We start from the raw sequence: 21378 nt of genomic DNA, 5'->3' as shown, positions 1-21378 counted from the left end.
TTCAGTGTGACCGGCGGGGTTCCAAGAGAGGGGCGTGATATGAGTGGTACATCGTTCAGAATAAAAGAACTTTTAGGCACAAAATAAATAAGGATTTCAGTTGTGCATTACACACTAGGCGTTGACTTGGGTGAAGTGCCGGATTGAAATCACTTAGAACAGGGAACTGATGACGCTCATCCTGGTTGCTCCTATGTGGGCGAGACAACCATGGTATCCACACCTATGCAAACTGGCGGTGTGCTACCCCATCAAGCTCCCGTGCCGGTACAACCTTCAGCATGAGGGGCTAACAGTGCATCCTCAGCCCAACTCGATGAACTTGGCAGCATGGCTCCTGAAATCATAGAGTCCGGACATCTCAATTTACCCCAGAGATGTATGGATATCTTGAAAGAGTCAAGAAAACCTAACACGAGGCACTGTTACTATGACAAATGGAAACAATTTATTTGGTGCTAGAGTAAGCAAATCAACCCAGTTGATTGTACTCCTTCTAATGTTGTCACCTATATGCTCCACCTACTGGATGCATTGTTAGTGTTTAACTCACTTAAAGTGCACCTGGCAGCTTTATCAGCCTACACCACTTCCCACAACAAGGTGTCATGGTGGAAAGTGCCAGTTGTCAAAGCATTCATGTAAGGGGTAAAAAGACTCCACCCTCCAATTTCTAACCCACTACCAGGTTGGGACCTTAATGTGGTACTTGCTAGGCTCATGGGACCTCCCTTTGAGCCCATGCACAAATCTAGTCTCAAACACCTGACTTATAAAACTGCCTTCTTAGTAGCCATCACCTCCATAAGAAGGGTCAGTGAAATTCAAGCTCTGTCAGCACAGGATCCTTTCTTTGCTATTAATAAGGATAAACTGGTTTTACGCACTCACCCTAGGTTCTCACCTAAGTTCATTTCCAAATTCCATGTTAACCAGTCTATTGAGCTACCGGCCTTCTTCCAAGAACCCAAAAGCTCTGCTGAGGTGAAACTCCACACACTAGATGTGAGGAGGGCGGTCCTCTACTATGTAGACAAGACCAGACCGCTAAGAAAGACAGATCAGCTTTCCGTCTCCGTAGCTCCAGGCAGAGAGTAAGATTGCGTCTCTAAGAATGCCATCTCTAAGTGGATAGTCAGATGTATCCAACTGTGCTATTCCCTTTCAAATAAAACACTGCCTTTTACTCCAAGGGCTCGCACTACAAGAGGTACTGGAGCCACTCTGGCTTTCATTGCAAATGTACCCCTTGACAAAGCAGCTACGTGGAGCTTAATTCACAACTTTACTCAGCACTACTGCTTTGATGCTCATTCCAAGTCAGATACTCAAGTGGGACGGGGTTCTAAGACACTTGTTTGCTCATGAACCTTCTCACATCCTACCTCCTTCTAACACTGTTCGCTAATCTATGCACAGCATGTGATCTAAGCAGATTCCACAAGCCTCACCGTAATCATATTTCTGATGCTTGTATCTGCTTAGATTCACATGCGCCCGCCCTTCCTCCCCTCTGAGAGAAAGCGCATGGATGCTTGTAGTCTTATCTATCTTATCTGCTTGGATACTCTGTACTCACGCTACTCCTCATGTCAGAAAAAATACAATCTGAGGGTCCTACACGCGTGAGTGATCATGGGTACAGGGGACTTCACACTAGGGATAGTATTACTGGCACGCCCTGGTTCGACGCCCCTTTTTGAGTTTCGAAAACAAACTGTAATACTCTGCAGCTTCCACGAGATGTCGGCCTATGCACAGCATGTGAATCTAAGCAGATACAAGCATCAGAAATAAGATTACGGTGAGTAATGTATCCCATATGTAGGTTTGGTTTTATATATATATATTTCTGAGGCTTGTGGAATCTGTACATGCTGTGCATAGGCCGACATCTAGTGGAATCTGCGGAGTATTACAGTTTGTTTTTCGAAACTCGAAAATTGGGCGTCGACACAGGGCGTGCCAGTAATACTATCCCTAGTGTGACGTCCACTGTACCCATGATCCCTCACGGGTCTAGGACCCTCAGATTGTTTTTTTCCGCCATGCTGGTCGGAAGGACTGAGCGGAGTTCCCTGACTTAGTCAGATTTTGCTAATATTGTTATATATTTCCCCGTTTATTCCACCTCTACGTCGAGTCTCCGAACATCGACACTCGACGCCGGATCGGAGAAAATTCAACCGTCGGACTACAGCGACGGATTTAGGCCTCGGACGGCCTCTTGCCTCGCCCGGGCCTCGGAAGTCCTCTGGACTCGGCCCTGCAAGTAGGGAGAGTGGGGGGTGGCACATATCCTACACTCTGTTTAATATAGGTACATTAGATAAATTCCTACACTCCTAGCCCGCTGCAATAGGGTGCGTATGGAGGGTACCCCCTTTCAATTTTGCCCCAAGTGCAACCACAAGTATCCTTGGGTTGATAGACTCGCCACATGTAACCTCTGCTTGCCGAGGGACCACCCCGAGGTGAATTGCAGAGCGTGCAGTCGGTTTAAACTGAAGACCCTTAAGGACCATTCGACAAAGCGTTGGGCCCACCACGCCAGGCGACAAGAGGCCATGGCCGCGGAGGGTGCCTTCAGCTATGGCAGCGACGCCGTACTTTCGGACGGCGAGGGTAATGTAGCATCGATGGACAGCCAAGCGCAAGTCCCCGACCTCGGAAGGTTGTCCGGCAGGGCAGCTATGGGGAAGACCCCTGGCGACACGAGTGCTACCCACACCACTTAAAGCAAACAGAAGTCCAACCGAGACTCGACGCACACATCGAGTTCTCGGCAAGAGGCAAGTAAAGAACGGACCACCGAGTCGGTGTCCTCTGGGCGTTCGCGTTCGAGATCGCCTCATGACACCAAGCAACCCTCCACTGTTGCTAAAAGTGCCTCGCTCCCCTTAGTGACTGAGGTTCGGTCGTTGAAGGACGACGCCAACCTCTACCCCCAAGCCGCACTCCAGGAGTCGGCCTCTGTAGGCAGCGGCAAGGCTGCTACCGAATCCCTTACACTCTCCAGAGACAGGGACTCTACCCCCGAATTTAGACGCTAGGCATCGAAAAGCTCTGATACGGCCCAAAAGTTGGGGAAGCACTCTTCCACCCACGGAGAGGGGGGAAACAACGTAGTAAGCAGTCCCAGCCTACTTCCTCTCCTAAACTACATTCTACTCCACCTAAACAGACAGACAAGTCTCAAACCCCTGTCCTTAAGGCCCCTGTTCAGCCCAGTAGGTCTAGCCAGGACAAATCTCAATCTGTTGTCCCTAAGACCCCTGTTCAAACCAGTAGGTCTAGTCAGGATAAAACAGAGAAAGCACTCCAGGAAAGAGTTATTCCCAGTTCAAAGGAATGGTCCAGTGAGGACATAGACAGAGTAATGTCAAGGATGACATCATTGGCAGATTTCTATGCCAAGAACCCGGAACACTTTCTCTCTTATACACCAGAAGGGGCAACTCCCTCAGCTCAAAGGATCCATACCCCCAAGTAGGAAGTCCCGGGGTGAAGCACCAACTCTAGCTTCAAACCCCTTCTATATACAGCCCTATTCTCAATACCAGGAAGATCCATCCTTTGTTGAGGATCCAGACGTGGGCATGTTCGAAGAACAAACTGGGACAGGCTATGACGGGGATGATGAGGACCAAGAGGAGGAAGAGGACGACCCAGATACATACAGGGTAGATTACCCAGAAGAGAAAGAGCCCGCGGTTACCGACTCCCCGTTCGACAACCAACCTCTCCTGAAAGAGGTCCTGTCCAGAGCGGCACAGCACTTCCACATTGACACCCAAGGTGCTCAGGAAGAGAGGGACTTTGCAGAGGAACTGGTGGGAGAGAAAAGACCTGTTGCTCAGGCCATCCCTATCCTTACGTCAATACAAAGGAGAATAGACCCTTCCCTGGTTAACCCCAATCTCACTAGGGCAGTAAACCCCAGAATTGAAAAGCTTTTCAGGGCAGCACAATCTGACCCACTATACATAAGGGGACATCTCAAACCGGACTCCCTGGTTGTTACAAACACCCGTAAGAGGGCGGGAACACCCTTGTGATCGTCCAAAGCTCCCCCCGGCAAGAAGATTTATGGCTTGGGCAGGAAAGTAGCCTCCACTTCCGCCTACCAGGCAAGGATTGCAAACTCCACCACCCTGCTGGCTAGTTACAACTGCCATCAATGGGAAGAAGTCGCGGCTCTCATAGACTCCGCCCCAGAACCCTTAAAAAGCCAATTGGCACAAGTTTCGGCCAAGGGGAGAGCCGTATCAGGTTGCATTTTAAAATCAACCTTCGATGCCGCGGATAACACCGGCAGATTAATTGCTGAAAGCACAGTCATCAAGAGGCATGCTTGGCTACGGCAGTCTGGTTTCAAGGCCGAGACCCAAGCATCATTGATAGATAAGCCGGTGCAGGCAGATCTATTGTTTGGAAAGGCGGTCGAGGACGCACTAAAGAATGCCAAGGACGAGTACGAGACACTCAAGTCCTAGGGCAGCTAACCAACAAACCCCCTAACCAGAGAGGGAATGGCAATTTCCGTCGGCCTTGCGGACAAAACTCCCAAAGAGGCTCTAACTATTCCCAAGGCCAGGGTACTACATGGAACACTAACCAGCAGTCTACCCAGAATTATGGCAGGGGTAACAAAAGAGGTTGTGGTAGGGGTAGAGGCAGTCCCAATAAAGGAGGGGGCACGCCTCCACCAAAACAGTGACGCTCCGTTCAGGGTCCCTTCTCACGCATCCCCAGTAGGGGGACGCATTTCCATCTTAACCCAAGCTTGGGTTAAGATGGAAATGCGATCACATCAGACAGATGGGTGCTGTCCACAGTGTCCGCAGGATACTGCATAGAACTCCTAGAGATTCCCCGAAACCACCCTCCACGACAAAGAATACACTCCTTACACCACCAGAAGATCCTACTCTGAGATCGAAATTCTTCTCACAAAGGACGCGATAGAACCCGTCCCGGGACACCAGGTAAACAAGGGTATTTATTCAACTTACTTCCTTGTGCCAAAAAAAGATTTGACAATGCGCCCAGTATTGGATTTACGGCCTGCAAACAAGTATGTCAAGCCCCAAAAATTTCACATGACTATTCTCCAAGAGGTAATTCCCCTCCTAAAAAAGGGGGATTACATAGCAACATTGGATATGAAAGATGCCTATTTTCATATTTCCATGTTCCCAGCGCACAGAAAATATCTGCGCTTCAAGGTGGACAGTCAGCACTACCAGTTCAAGGTACTGCCCTTCGGGATAGCCTCGGCTCCAAGGGTATTCACCAAGGTACTGGCGGTGGCGGCGGCACACCTACGCAGGGAGGCAATCCCAGTGTACCCTTATCTGGACGACTGGCTCATCACGGGGGAGACCCCAGTAATTTGCAGGACAAACATTCAAAGAGCTATCAACCTCCTCTTCGAATTGGGCTTCTCCATACACGGGAAAAAAAATCAAGTCTGGTGCCCAGCACCTCCAAGCAGTTCCTAGGAGCTGTTCTAAATACTCAAGAGGGGTTGGCTTTTCCTTCAGAGGAAAGAATTCGGAATATACTACTGCAAATTCCGTAATATCAAACCGGTCGCCAGATAACAGTACGCAAAGCAATGCGTTTGCTGGGCATGATGGCGTCATGTATTTACCTGGTCCCCCACGCGCGCCTGTGCATGCGTCCCATGCAAGAATGGTTGGCGAAACTGTGGTCTCAGGCAAGTGGTCAGTGGGACGATCTAGTGGTCATTTCACCAACACTTGTACAAAGCCTCCACTGGTGGACAAGAGACAATCTATCCAAGGGGAAACCCTTTTACGATCCCGAGATACAGTCGGTAGTCACAACGGATGCATGCCTCACAGGATGGGGAGCTCACCCTCTCCTCCACACAGCTCAGGGTCTCTGGTCTCACACAGTGGCCAAGAATCACATCAACCTGCTAGAGCTTCTGGCAGTTTTCAGAGCACTTCAAGCGTTCGAGCCCCACCTATAGAACCTGTCGGTGCAGATCCGGACGGACAGCACGATAGCCATGTTCTGCCTGAACAAGCAAGGAGGGACTCGTTTGCCAAACCTGTCCAGACTTGCCCAGAAAATTTGGATATGGGCACTCAGACGGAACATCTTTCTGTCATCTCAACATGTTCCAGGGGATCTCAATTCTCTAGCGGACGCTTTGAGCAGAGATCCCCTTCCGGAGGAACACGAATGGTGTCTACACAGATATATCGTAGAAGATCTCTACTCTGTGGGGTTTCCCCACTATAGACCTATTCGCCACAAGCGAAAACAGACAATGCCCGGGATTCGCATCCAGGTTTCCCCAACCAGACTCCCTGGGGAACGCCCTGTGGATGAACTGGTCAGAGATGTTTGCGTATGCTTTTCCACCAACTCCTCTCATCAGGAAGGTGGTGAACAAGATGAACAGAGAGTCGATGACGCTCGTACTAGTTGCTCCCATGTGGGCGAGACAACCGTGGTTTCCACACCTATGCAGACTCTCGGTGTGCGATCCCATCAAACTCCCGGGCTGGTACAACCTTTTGTCCCAGCACCAAGGTCAGAAGGTGCATCCTCAACCCAACTCCATGAACCTAGCAGCATGGCTCCTGAGGTCATACAGTTTGGACATCTCAATTTACCACAGAGGTGTATGTACATCCTAAAAGAGTCTAGGAAACCGAACACGAGGCATTGCTACTTCGACAAATGGAAGAGATTCGTTACCTGGTGCCAGTATAAACAAATCAACCCAGTTGATTGTACTCCTTCCACAATCGTGACATACATGCTCGAACTGCTGGACGCAGGGTTGGTTTTCTACTCACTAAAGGTACACCTGGCAGCACTGTCAGCGTACACCACCTCACATAGCAAGGTGTTGTGGCAGAAGGTACCCGTGGTTAAAGCCTTCATGGAGGGAGTAAAGAGACTTCATCCTCCTATATCTATATCAGTGAAATTCAGGCTCTGTCAGTGCAGGATCCTTTCTTTACTATTAATGAGGATAAGCTGGTTTTTACGGACACACCCTAGGTTCTCACCTAAGTTTATTTCCAAATTCCATGTAAACCAGTCCATCGAGCTTCCGGCTTTCTTCCAAAACCCACAAAGCTCGGCACCCTAGATGTGCGTAGGGCGGTCCTTTACTACGTAAACAAGACCAGACCGCTTAGGAAAACAGATCAACTGTTTGTCTCCGTAGCCACAGGCAAAGAGGGAGATTGCGTCTCTAAGGGTGCCATCTCCAAGTAGATTGTCAACTGTATCCAGTTGTGTTACTCTCTTTCTGACAAAACTTTGCCTTTTACGCCCAGAGCCCACTCGACAAGAGGCATTTGGGCCACTCTGGCTTTCATTGCAAATGTTCCCCATGACACCATTTGCAAAACAGCTACTTAGAGCTCTATTCACACTTTTACTCAGCACTACTGCATTAACACCCATTCCAAGACAGATACTCAAGTGGGACAAGCAGTTCTTAAGACATTTATTTGCTCATGACCCTCCTCAAATCCCACCTCCTTCTAACACTGCTCGCTAATCTATGCACAGCATGGGATCTAAGCAGATTCCACAAGCCTCAGAAGGGATACATTACTCACCGTAATCGTATTTCTGATGCTTGTATCTGCTTAGATTCACATGCGACCCACCCTTCCTCCCCTCTGAGAGAAGGCGCATGGATGCTTGTAGTCTTATCTTATCTATCTTCTATCTGCTTGGATCATCTGTACTCACGCTACTCCTCATGCTACCTCATGTCAGAAATAATACAATCTGAGGGTCCTAGACGCATGAGGGATCATGGGTACAGTGGACGTCACACTAGGGATAGTATTACTGGCACGCCCTGTATCAACGCCCAATTTTCGAGTTTCGAAAAACAAACTAATACTCTGCAGCTTCCACTAGATGTCGGCCTATGCACAGCATGTGAATCTAAGCAGATACAAGCACCAGAAATACAATTACGGTGAGTAATGTATCATATATATATATATATATATATATATATATATATATATATATATATATATATATATATATATATATATATATATATAAAATGAGGGGTTGCGGGGGATTTCCCCCCGCATATATGTAACAATTCACCTTCACAATTCGGTCAATTGTGCAAAGGTCAATTGTAATTCGAACAATTGTAGTTGGAACAATTTGTATACAACCTTTAAATATTATTCTGCCTCATGGTACCACCTTCCCTCCCCCTCCGAGGAGGGGATCCATGCCTTACCTTTGCCTTACCTTATAATACTTTACCAAACCACTCAATCACTAATACACATTTTATCAACAATAACCCTGCCCTCATAGACGTCACATTAATGACCTCGCTCTCCACATCCTCACACCTCTCACACTTCCCAATGCATCTGTCCCCTACTTGTTATCGCTTACAAGAGCCTGCTCACTTGTGCGTGCTAACCCGAACTCCTCCGTCACGGGGTTCCAACACCGGCCTGCACTCTCATCGGAGCTGCGCCCGCTTCAGAGAACAGAGAGGACCTTTATTAAAATGACTCCTACTAAACTACTCAGAACACATGTTTTTTCAGGGCCAGTCGCTGTAGGTGGGCGCGGCTCCTTCTGGAGAAGCGGCCTAGAAGCCTCCGCAGGTACGGGGGGGCACTGGGATCACCAATTGAAAGCAAGCCACTGAACGCTCACACCAGAGATAATACATCCCGCTAGCGAAGGCCCAAGTCGATCTTGTAAGGATAACAAGTGTAATCTCATGCGCAGATGAGAGCAACAAAGAACTGCTGCTAAAAACGTTCTTCCAAAGAGAGGTACAAGCAGAAACTTTTAAGGCAAAACATCATCATAAGTGACGCAATACATACAATAAAAACCTGCGTGGCTGATTGGATGGACCCTCTCCAGGTGCTGCCTTTATACATATGGGATGGCAGTTTATTGGTCCCAGTCCTTCCGCCTTCCATCACGTGGGCGCTGCGGGGCTCATCTTCTCACGTCGAAGGTCAGACAACATATTAATTATACTCCTACTATACAGCTTCTTTGTCACTCATACCGTACACCTGGCAGGCCTCAAGACGGACAACTCGGAGGTGCCAGGGCGCTCTAACCTTCACAAACACATTTTATTCAATCCCTCTGTGCCATCCTGCCCCAAGGTCTCTGCCCTCGTTTTAAACTATAATTTATCCCTCCCAGCACCTTTCAATACAAATCACATGATTGTCACTTCAATGACACACCCTGTCCATCCTCTTTGAACATTTCAGGACTTGTTACTTTGGGGTTGATGGTCAAAGGGCACCTGGTGTCATGGAATTCAGGGATCTTGGGGTTCATTCAGTTATGTGGGCTATAACTTGTGGTCACTCTGGAATGGGCCGGGTCATGCTTTAGCCAAAGTGAGATAACATGCACACCAGGCGCTGGCCTATGAACGCGGCCTTGTCGGGCGCATCCCTTTTGTGTGAAAGACATATATTTGCATCACTTTGAAGAACAATGAATAAACAGTATGGCGGGTGGGGGTACTGACTGTCCTCATGGGAGCTCGGGTATGACTGGAGATTTCTGTAACTTTGTGGATTTGTGCCTAGTTCATGTAATGCCACCTTTACCATGCAAGCCTTCTCTTCTACCTAGGATTAATAATATCTATGCAAAATAGCAAAGCCACCCGCACCTAGGGCTCCACCATATGAATACACTAGAACTGATTATATTAGCATGTGGTATTGCTGAATGGGAAGGCGGCCCTTTCAGTGTCCCCCTTCCACCTGCCTCATCACAGTGACTCAAATGCATCTTGCCTTACTTTAAAGCTCCTAGGTGGGGGAGGCGGCTGCCCCCTTCCCAACACAACCCACCCCTCACCAGCACTTTTTTGTTGTTGTTTTTATCCCAGTGAAATAGAAATCCCGCCAGCCTTCAGCTTCCTTCTCCTATGCACGTGGGGGGCCAGTGATGTGCCACTGACCTCGTGCCCTGCGTAGACCCAATATCAAATATTTTTAGTAAAGTGTGCAGATAGATGGAATTGTATGTGATTGTTCTTGCTACATCCCCATGGGAAAAGGGGCGGGGATGCAGAAGATGTTGATAGTGGAAAACGAAAGCAGATCATCCAACATCCCTAATGTGGTTCTTCTCGCACTGACTAGAAAAAAGATACACAATTATCCCAGGGAGGTTGGCGTGGGAGACAGCATCATTGAATTAAAAAAACATCATTATGCCTAGTACTGCCCCATCAAATGCCTATCATAATCCTGAACTTCCACTCCTATTGAGCAATCTTAAGTCACACCTGCCCCATACTGTACACTAGAATTTCAATATCCAGTATCCCTGTGTTCATTTATAGCGTAATTTATATAGAAAGTGCACTTTTTTAGTAAACTGTTTTGAAGGTCGATTTGCAAATACTTTGGCCCATTATTATTGTCTTTATCGCTGCTTGTGCTTATTAAAATTAAGATTTTTGGAATCTAAAATGTTAATTTGCCAGTTTCTCTTTCATTTTTAGAAGAGCAAGAGGAAAGGGCACGAGTACACGAACATTAAATATTCTTTATCGGACCAGACACCTGGAGATCAGAGTCCCCTCCCGCCATGTACTCCAATTCCAACCCCACCGCCAACTCTTCCCGAGTAAGTAAAATATTGCAGGAATGGTTCAGTTAACCTTTTGTGTTGTCACTTGCTTTCTTTTTTATATTCCTTGACCGTGAATATTTCCAATTTCCACATGTGCTTTATCACCTATTTCTACACATAGGTTTATGGGTGATCTTTAACCAGATATATTTGTTGTATCAACTATTGTTTCCCGGCAGTTTTTGTTTTCAGGCTGCCACCTACTATATCTGTGCCAGATGTCATTCTTGTTAAGGTACAGCGTTCTCAACCAACTTCAATTACGATGTTCAACTTCAAGCCCATAATAGTCACAAAAGCACCATTAGTTTCAATGACAAATGTCTCCTGAATTATATATAATTTGCTGCTTTTAATCCAAGTACAGATTTCCGTCTTAGTACTTAATGTGTCATAATTTCCATCATGTAAGTCCCCTTACACACTTGTCTCCCGCTGTGTGTGCACCACTGCAGTTAACGTTTTTTTCTATCTGATATTGCTTTGCAAAGGCGCACTTGATAGGTGAATGTTACTCCCGCAGAAAGTGTATTTTGTTACCTTTTAGTTGACTTGCCATTCATGTAATTCCATGACCTTCTACAACAAATCACACCTTGCAGTAATAGGTCTCTACCACAGACTTCACAGCAGCTGTCTCAGTATTTGTTGAAGAAACCCCTTTAGCCCTAGCAGTGGATCAATGTGTTTTTTAATATTTTTCCACCAAAACCTGCCTTAAAATATTTAATATAGAATGTGTGATGGGATTGAATGCCTCCTAGCAAGCTTCAGTTGTGCCTATTTATGTCCTGTTTGATTCTTCTTTTTTCAGTGACAGTTTCCCTCTACCCTCTCCCTCCCTCCATTTCTAAGCGCATCATCCTTCCCCTTGTCCCTTCTTGTTTCCTTGACTGTGCTCTTCCCCTCTTCTCTGCCCATGCAGATTCATTCTCATTTACTAGATTATTTATTTGTTTCATCCGTTTCCCAGTCTGGCATTAGAAGGGTTAGGTGTTGCCTTAAATCTGTTCTTGTACATTTTCTTCTCTTTTTCACCATGCGAAATCCCTTACCATCTTGATTTTGACCAGAGGCTCCATACTGATGCTTTCTCTAGCTGTTCCTGTCGTCTTTATTGATAGAGTAAGTTCCCATGAACAGTTGCTTTTTTAGATGGCATAGATTCAACTACTGGGGGATTGGCAGTTACCCTAAACCTGATGCTGTTAGGTTGGACTACTTTGATGGCTCAAGCAGCAACTTTTATCATTTGCGAGCAGAATAGTTAATATAGCTTGGATAGAGGTGAATCCATATTGGGACTGCCATTGGCACCTTGATAGCTTCTCATCTCCCCTTCATTATTCTTCCCCTTTACCTTTGAAAATCTCACTGCCAAACATTTTTTCCGCTTGACTTCTCTTCCTCCATTCCCTCACTCTTTTCCTTACTCTCTGTCTGCGGCCGCTGCTCTGAATCCTTCTCTTGACCCTCCCCTCCTTTACCTCCTATTACCCATCTTTTCATTTGTAGACCACAGGGCCATTTACACCAGTGCTTCTACGATCTTATGTGGATACAAAAGGATCTTTGTTAGTATGGTAATGCTAAATGAACCCTCCTCCCCCATGCCTGTCAATGATTTTAGCCCATGTTGTGCACGCTCTGAACCAGTCTCTCACTGTTGGTGGGGGAGGAGGGATTGGTAGGTTAGAAGAATTTCCTACAGACATAGGGCGACTGGGCACATACCAAAATCATTAACGGATTTGGGAAAGAGTTTTGGTGAATGATCCAAATCCATCAAGACACATTACCTTGCAATATGCACATTGGCAATAGAAGAAATGTAACCTCCACAAAAATCACGCAATTCAGCACCATGTCAACAGAAATCTTGGAAGATTTACAAGTTTACCAGACCAACATGAACCCCAAATCTTGTGATCCCATCCCCTCAACCAGTGGAAGAAATAGGACAGCATTAAAAATGAAATCAAAAATATAAAAGCTAAAGTGAGCTCCTATCAACCCTCTGGGAACCCAAGCCTTAAAGCTGCACACTCCAGAGTCTCCTCAACATCTTTTGCCTGGGCAATGTCCCTTACAAAAGTTGTCAGAAAAATGGAAACGTTTGCACAAGCATGTCTCCACTTGGCAGCATTTGTGAAAGAATACACTGACATCTTGGCCCCTTCACTCATTGAATTTACCACCACCACCTTAATGACAGGCCAGGTGTCAAATCAATTAAAGAAAACTTATTTGGGGCCCTCCAGAAAACCTGAACGCTGACCCTAACTACCTGTATATCTTCCACCCCATTGCCAATCTCTCGATTGCAAAGATTATGGAACGGCTTTCCACTAATCAACTCCAGACATTCAGCAAGGCCATCGCCTTGCTACATGATCACCAGTTGGGTTTATGAACATCTAGTAGAGCTGAAACCACCCTTTTCCATGTGTGGGAGCTAATCATCAAAGCCCAAGACTGCAATCAACCAGCTGTATTACTTGTTCTATCCTTCAATGCGGCATATGACAGTCAATCTCAACACTCTTGTGCAATGGCTGGAGCTCACATTTGAAATCGCCTGGTCATTCCTGACTTAGCCATGCCATTTTTTTAAAGATAGATTGTCCTTTGTGTCAGTGGTTCAATCATGATTTGAAACCCTCTTCTCAAACAACCCTCCCAATACCACCCCATCACAGGATTTTCCATATCTTGGATCTTTGACAACCATCAGGGAATCATTCAGGGCTCCTTTACAACTGTATGGCAATGGTTTCCAAGTGGTCATCTGTTTGTTTGGAGAAGAACAAGGAAGGATCACACCAACATCATTGGTTTTCATCAACAAATAAGTCTAGATGGCCACTAGTGACCTTTGTCTCAACAGGTGCAAAACAGAGACCCTCATATGCATGGCTATATATATTTTTTTAGCATTCCCTCTAACGTGTGTCTGTGCTAATTAGTTTCATTTTATATAGCCTATATGGGGTGTATTGCCATTGTAGCATTGCTTTATACATGATTCTCTGATCTGTAGGCAGCACGTTAGTTTAGGAATATCCCTCCATAATATCTGCCATTCCTCCGTGGATACAGATACCCTCGTTGTCTTCTGCCAGTTCTGAACATACCTTAGGCTGCCCTCGAGAAGCTCCTCTTGTAGAAGGTGATAGAGATTGGAAAAAAGTGTTTTCTCCCCCGGATTTGAAATAAAACATTTCTCAAATGCTGTAAGCAGTCTGAGGGCCACGGCTTTGTTCGGGGGAGCTACATCTTTGAGTGCACTATTCCTTTGACTGAATGTAGATATGTTTTTTCGGCTATAGTATCTGGGGTATCAGATTGCTATAGAGTGGAGTAAAACTCTGACTTGTGTAAGTATCTGTGGGGTTGTTGTAACCAGTTCCCTGTGTGTATCCTTTGTGCCTAAAATAGTTTGTGATGCCTTGTTTAGCCTTAGCTGCCTGACCAGCAATCAATCAGCTTTATTCGTTTTTACATAATATTTTTGTTTCGTGGTATAGTAAGCCTTTTTCTGCTTTTGTCGTTTGCAAAAGCTGTATTCTCCCTGTTATATTTCTATATGCTTTTTAACAGCTAATCCTCCGTCCGTTTCCATTTTTTTCATTGTTTGCTTCAGTTCACCCTCTAAGTCGGACTCTAAAGCTCCCATTTGCCTATGTCTACGAGCCCCCTCTGAAATGAGTTCCTGTGAAACATAGCCTTAAAAGCATCCCATAATGTGTTTATCGCTATTTCACCCATGTAGGTAAGCCCAAATAATTCCTCAATCTTTCCCCTAATTTCTTCCTCACTACTGAGTCTCGAAAAAGCTCTGTGGGGCAAACCCATGACCATATCCCTGGTGTTGTTCCTGGAAAGGAGAGCTCTATTTCCAAAGGCACATGATCTGATAGTGCAATCAGGTACATCTCCATTTTTGTAATATAGCCCAGCAACGTGGTTGATGACCAAATGTAATCTATGCATGAAAATGATTTATGGACGTGCCAGTAGTGTGTCTACCCTTTCTCGGTCCCTTTCAGAGTTATCCATACATCTGAGATCGCTAATTCAACACGCTTCTGTCCAGGTTTGTGTTCCATGCCATATTAAAATCTCCAAGTATTAGCCATTCCCCTGCCATAAATCTTTCCACCTCTGCCAAAGTCTTTCTCAGAAACCCATCTTGGCCAGTGTTTGGGGCATAGATTGAAGCCAGGGTAATCTTTGTTGATTCTAATTCAGCTAAAATAAATAACAACCTTCCTTGTCCGCCTTGGTGTTAAATATTTTAAACTGTACCCCCATCCTAATCGCTATTAAAACGCCAGCCATCTTCCTATGCGCATTGGCTTGCATGGTTATGCGATAATGTTGTATATGGAGTCTTTGTTTGTCCTGCTGTCTTATGTGGGTTTCGTGCAATGCCAGTACATTCGCAAGTTGTCGCGCTAGAAACCCCACTAATGTCTCACGCTTTACTGGGGTGTTTAACCCTTGAATATTAAGTGACATACACTTGAATGTGCTGGCTTTTCAATATTATGCTTGTGTACATTGCCCAAAGCTTAAACAATGATCTTAATTTCAGCGTCCTCCACCTCGTGTTGTACTCCCCCACCCCCTGAACTTTGTGCCCGCCCCGTTTGTAACTCTTAACCCCCTAACACCCTTTTTCCTCCCTCCCCCACCCTAAGTGACCCAAAGTACCTACTGTGACTTCAAACACGTACCCTTTGCTGTGGAACACCACTTCCTCCAGGGTTTCCCATAGGGTATCCTATAACCCTCTTCACCTCCTCTCCAAAGATTCCAAGTTGGAGTACCTTGTCCCTGGCCTCCAATACAGTAACGTGCTTAGCACATCGCTCAAACGATTCCCCTCAAATGGTGTCACGTTTTAGATATTTCCAGCAGACCTTTAAGGCGAGAGGTCCGGCGATTCCAGCTTGATTCTTTGCGTTGAGTGCTTCCTACACCCCCGCTCGTTCTATCACGCAATGTCACGAGGAGTGGATGACCAGATTGTTGTTGACGATACCGAAGGGTATCACCTTTTCCTTCTTCGATATTTAAGTTCTATTCCTTCTTCCCGGGAAGTGATCCTGTGCTGCCTCCCATCTATTGCAAATGCCATGCCAAACTGGAATGTCCTCTATATTTTATCTTTAATTGTTGAATTTTTACCACAGTTTGCATTTCCCTGTATTTTTGAAGTGTAAGTGGAGTAAGATCTTAATACAGTTGTATGTTTGAGCCATTAATCCCCACCAGCAGCCAACACGTTTCTTATGCGCACCCCAGGATCAGATCTCTTCGGGCGCACCCTGTGGACACGGTCCAAAAGGATCTTCTCTTCTTCGTCATTACCCAGTAGATCTTTGAACATAGAAATTACTGTGTCTTTTAATTCTATGTCTCTGACCGATTCAAGGAGATTACGGAATCTAATGCACGCCCTACAAGACCTATTTTCTAAATCTTCGCATTGTATTTCAAGATTGTGTTGATCTCGCCAGATGATCCCTCAGTTCCTCTGATTGCGCGTTTTCATGGGTCAATTCTTGTATCGCTCTTTCATTTGCATCTGTATGTTCACCCAGGTCTGTTAGGTCTTTTCTAAATTCTGCAGTCTTTTGTTTAATCTCTGATGTAAATGCAGCAAAATACCACAGTGAACCAACCCTGAAAGTCCTGGAAACTCTTCTCAAAATCTTCCTTGGCTCCTGCCATTGCTGTTCGAGCATCAATAGCTCGAGTAGGGGTACTTAGTTGTTGAGTCCTGGAAAGTTCTATCCCAAATACCATGTAACAGACTTTATTTTGTTATTTGAAGATGTAAGCGACCGGCCAATGCAACCTTCTTTTTTTTTTTTACCTGGCATACAGCGCTTTCCTCGGTGGAGGCAATTCCTGTGCATCGGTTGCGTATTTCGGGTAGGCTCACCTCTTGACCAAAGTAATCTGCCTAATAACTGCTTATTGCAGAACTTCTAGATTTCCCTGGGGGGCCCGCAACCCGATGCTCTGTCTTTTCCCAGTGTTTAATAAAACAATGGCTGTGATTGTGGAAGTAGGTGTTGACGCAAGGCACTTGCAGGTGGTATTCGTGCATGACGTTATGTTGCAGTTGCAGTGGTGCAGTAAGAGCTGGATCTGGTGCAGCTGGTGTAGCCCATGCAAGTACAGTTGCAGCAGTCGATGTGCCTGGGGTTGCAATGCTTAGGGATGTGGTGATATGATGTTCAAATGCCAATGTGGTTAGTGTAATAGTGGGACACTTAGTGTTTCAGCAGTAGTCGGTAAATAAGCCTGTGCTTCAGATATGGCAATAGGTGCTTGCATCCGTTGGAGCTACGATATTGGGCATCCATTGATGTTGCTGCCAGAAGGCTCTATATTTGGTGTGGCATGCGCTATGGTTCGGTAGCTAATGAACCGCCTGTGGATCATGTGTTGTGCCCTGCTGGTGGCGCTGGTTCAATGAGTACTACGAATGCTGTGAATCTGTGTACAGGTTCAGTAGTTGGTCATGAGGATGAAGACACTGAGGTGCTTCTGGTAATGAATTTGCAGCTGCGTGCGGTCGTCCTGGTGCAGGAGGTTTTAAAATGTATACACTTGGCAACGGTTCAGTAAGTTCAGTTGTGCTGTGGGTGCCGGATTAAATACTATATGTTCTGACACTTGTGTGACTCTTTGTCGGGTTCTGGTAGTGCAGGTGCAATAGGGGCTGGAGCTAGTGATTGCATTACTTAGTGTTGCAGGTGCGCCGGGACTGCCTGCACTGTTTCTGAGATGAGGCTGTAGCAGCCTCTTCACCGACTCTCGTTCGCTCTTCGTCCACGCTCCGCCCAGATTCCGTCCACCCAGTATTCTATGCTCCCACACTAAGTTGATAGAGAGGCACCACAATAAGGATGAGGTTAAAGTTCAGCCGCTATTTCTGTCCCTCTAGGTTAGTAATCTCGCAGCTTCGAATAGTCACCCCCCAATTAGCTATCTGTGAATAAACGCGTAATACGCTTACCGGAGGGATACCTGTGGGTTCCACTGCCCATTAGGCCTTGCGATGCAGTGCCCTCCCTGGTCCGCACCATCACTTGATGTAGCTTTTCAAAACGTTGTGTGCGGGGAGGACCTTCTTCCTTGTACATTCATTACCTTGAGGCCAGTTCAAATGACTTAATGAAATATCACGCCACAGGCCTCTTCCCTTCCAACTTTTAATTCCTATTTGTCAAGGTCTCAGGGGGTACAATGTTGCTTGATTATTCCTGACCGCGTCCCACACTTCCAGCAAAGCCGCTGTCTATCGCCCAGTATGGGTGAGCTGTGTTCCCGACTCACCCGTGCTTGCAGTACCTTGGGTCCATCATGCAAGATCTCGAGCATGGCCAGTCTGATTATCGCAATTTCCTCCAGCTCTATTAGGTCTCTTCTTCTCTGGGTGGCAGCAGGGGACCTGGGGGACCCAGACCCTAGCGGAACTTCCTTGTTGACGAAGGGAAAGGAGATCAACTTATTTAGAGTTTGCTCTATATGCCGATATGAATTATTCCGGGACGAGGTCCGCCTGCACATGTCTTCAGTTAACGGCGGCCTTCTTGGTATCTCGCATGGCTATATTTTGTAAAGTGTGTGCAGGTGCTACATTATCCTTTTGGTGCAAAAAGATATAGGACGTAAGAGCTTTCTAAGGGGTGCATGGATAGTCCAGCACAACTGTGGTTGTTTAAATTGCCTAGAGAAGAGGATTGTTTTCAGAACATTTCTGAAACTCGGGTGATCATCGCTCTGGTGGAGTAATGGGGAGGTTGTTACAAAGTTTATGTGTGAGAAATGGAAAATAATAGCCACATCCTGTGTTACCTGATGGTGGGGGCACATATGAGCCTCTTTGAGGAGAAGCACAGGGATTCTAAGAAGTCACACTACCAGCTGCACCTCCTCAGTGGTATCCTTCCTTTCCTCTCCTTCCCCCACAACTCACTGTCTCAAGAGCCCTGGTTCTCGCTAAGCTTGGCTACTGTAACAGCCTCTATCTAAATCTGCCTGCCTCTACTCTCCGCCCTCTGCAGCTCATCCAGAACAGGACTGCAAGACTTGTCCTTGGCCTCAAGCCCACGGACCGCATCTCTCCAGGACTGAAATCACTACACTGGCTCCCAGTGACTGCGAGGATTAAGTTCAAAACCCTCTGCATTGTCCACAAGGCCTTCTGGGGCCTGGGGTCAAAATACCTTAAACTCTCTCTTCCCAAATATATTCCTTCTCGAGCTCTTCGCTCATCAGCCTCCAACTCCCTCAGGGTCAGCCGCTTCTCCAAGCAACGAGTTGGGGGGAGATCTCTCTCCGCAGCAGGGGTCTCCATCTGGAACAGCCTTACTGCCTCCCTGAAACTTGAGGAGAACCATCTCCGGTTCCGGAAGCACCTAAAAACCTTCCTCTTCGCTTCTTGTTTCCTACCCCCTCTCCCCTGCTAAATCACTGGATCTGCAGCTGGGCCACTCACCAAGCTCGGTCCGTGGCCCAGCCTCTCTCCCCTGCACTGCCCCCTTGGCAACCCCTGCTTCAACAACCGCCGGTTCTTCTTCACCTGGGGGGTGGGTGGGGTTGGATAGACGGTGAGATTGACTGCACCACCTTTCGCTCAGATGCTATTGTCAAGTGTGCTTCTGGCACCACCAGGATAGGTCAGTGCAGGATTGTCAATGCACAGGTGCCTTGCCAAAAGGGTGGAAGATGCAGGTATGCTTATTGGCTGCGTAACCCGTACATGTCCATTAATGCTGCTGTTCCTTTAGCAAGATCAAGAATGAACAATGTTTTATTGCACTTAGTGTTGGTGCCTACTGGAACAGTTCCATGCCCTCGAAAACAAAACTGATATTCACCCCCTGACTGCATTTTTACTGGAGTTTCTGAGGCTTCAATACATGTCAGTTTAGATATGTATGCAGACCATATGTTCCATATGACTTCTTCTCCGAACCCTGCCAACCCCCCTTGCTGCACAGCGCTCACCACTGCCTTTTCCCATCTGTTTGTTATGAACAGCTCTCTGTCCAATTTCAACATAGGCCAGGGCTTGCATTGAGGGGCACTGTTGTCCTTTGCACACTTCTCTTCATCTTTGTGTTCATTAGTACAACGTGTGCTTAGTTCCCCTGGAATAGATTTCGAACTCGACACAGTGCTAAATGTACCAAACACTGAGCCTCTAAAGGTGATATCTCCTGAGGTACTAACATTTTGGTTGCTCCCAATCAGTGGGAGAAACAGGAAGCAGATGTAACAACTCCTGCTGTACCTCTCTTTACCCACTGAGTTCATATAGCTGTACCATACGCTGTTAAACTCTGGGTGATGCACATTAGACATTGGGCCTCATTACGAGTTTGAAGAGAGCCATGCCGTTTTTACTGGCATGGCTACCCCCAAACTCTGCTCCGGGTCCCGCAAAATGGGAATAACCGGGCCATTCCAACCTTTACGGGCCCAGTAATTCCCATTCACGGGACCCGGTAGGTCCCCATTGCCATTTGAGCCCCCATAGGGCTCAATGGGAATGGGGAGGATGGTAACAACGGTCCCGTTCATAACAGGACTCCGGCTACCATCCTGGTCTGCTCGCGGGTGCAGCTCTGCACACCTTGTCTGACCAGACGTCCAGAGTGGCACCCGCGAGCAAACTCGGAATGTTGCAGCGAGTTAACAACGGCATCGGTAGCACTACCGACGCCGTTGTTGCCGTACCGCAACGCTCATAATGAGGCCCATTGTGTCAAACACTACTCCTCTGTACTGATCATATTTATCTCTTCCTCTAAACCCCTTTTCATTCGTATTTTTAAATCCCATAATAAAGTATCCTATATATTCATCTGTTTAAGATTTACCACTGTGGTGAGGTATTCATAATTTGGTGTTGTAGCTTCAAAAAAAGTATGTACAAACTTTTGTCTGCCACTACATTCCCACCTCACCTTTATATGGCCTACCCATATAATAGCACTAAATATGTATACAAACAATTTAAAGGCCAACCCACACATAAGTGAATACAGCATAGAATGCAAGTATGCCCAGAAACCACATATTATGTATTGCCCCATAACATAGTCGTGCGGATAAACATAGTGCAACAAAACCATACACAAATATTAATAATAAAAAAAAGAAATATCTTCAGAAATTCAAAAAAGAAATATAAGGGAAAACACAAGTAATAAAATTGGTACTGCTCTACTGTGTTAAAAAACAGAAGTATGAAACGGGAACAGTGATTCAAAAACATTCAGTCAAAATATTGCAGGTTAGAGAACTGTTGTGGTGCTTTTTGAACATCAGATAAGTTCACCCAATAACCCAGTTCTTTAACTTTAACTGCAAGGTCAGTAGCATATACCATCGTGTACGGACCATTATAACGAGGTTCACTCCACCTTAGCACAAAATTCTTTATGTAAACCTTGTCATTGGGAAACAATTGCAATGGTAGCAAGCTCACAGATTCTGGTGCATCGCTGTTATCAGTGCCTTCCGATTGTCGTGGAGCAATCTGTTGAGAAAGGTATTTGATACACTTTAACTGAGCCAAGTACAAATGGAATTCCTCCCCCAGGATTGACCCAGCTCTGTGAACATCTGAGGCACATGGTGTGTGCATACGTTCCGCGGTCACAATTTCATGAGGGG

The 21378-nt window shown here is 46.3% G+C and overlaps 1 protein-coding gene across 1 annotated transcript in view; it reads left to right on the top strand.

Moving 5' to 3' along the window:
- Window positions 1–21378, top strand: part of PTPN11 (protein tyrosine phosphatase non-receptor type 11) — a 1257273-nt gene that overhangs the window by 1011140 nt on the left and 224755 nt on the right. Inside the window, exon 14 of the mRNA XM_069619490.1 lies at window positions 10541–10665. Coding sequence (XP_069475591.1) covers window positions 10541–10665 — 125 coding nt within the window. The remainder of the gene's footprint in view (window positions 1–10540; window positions 10666–21378) is intronic.

Source organism: Ambystoma mexicanum, chromosome 10 (genome assembly GCF_040938575.1).
Source record: "Ambystoma mexicanum isolate Mex_15411 chromosome 10, UKY_AmexF1_1, whole genome shotgun sequence".
NCBI classification, from domain to species: Eukaryota; Metazoa; Chordata; class Amphibia; order Caudata; family Ambystomatidae; genus Ambystoma; species Ambystoma mexicanum.
This window is presented reverse-complemented; position numbering and strand designations above follow the sequence as displayed.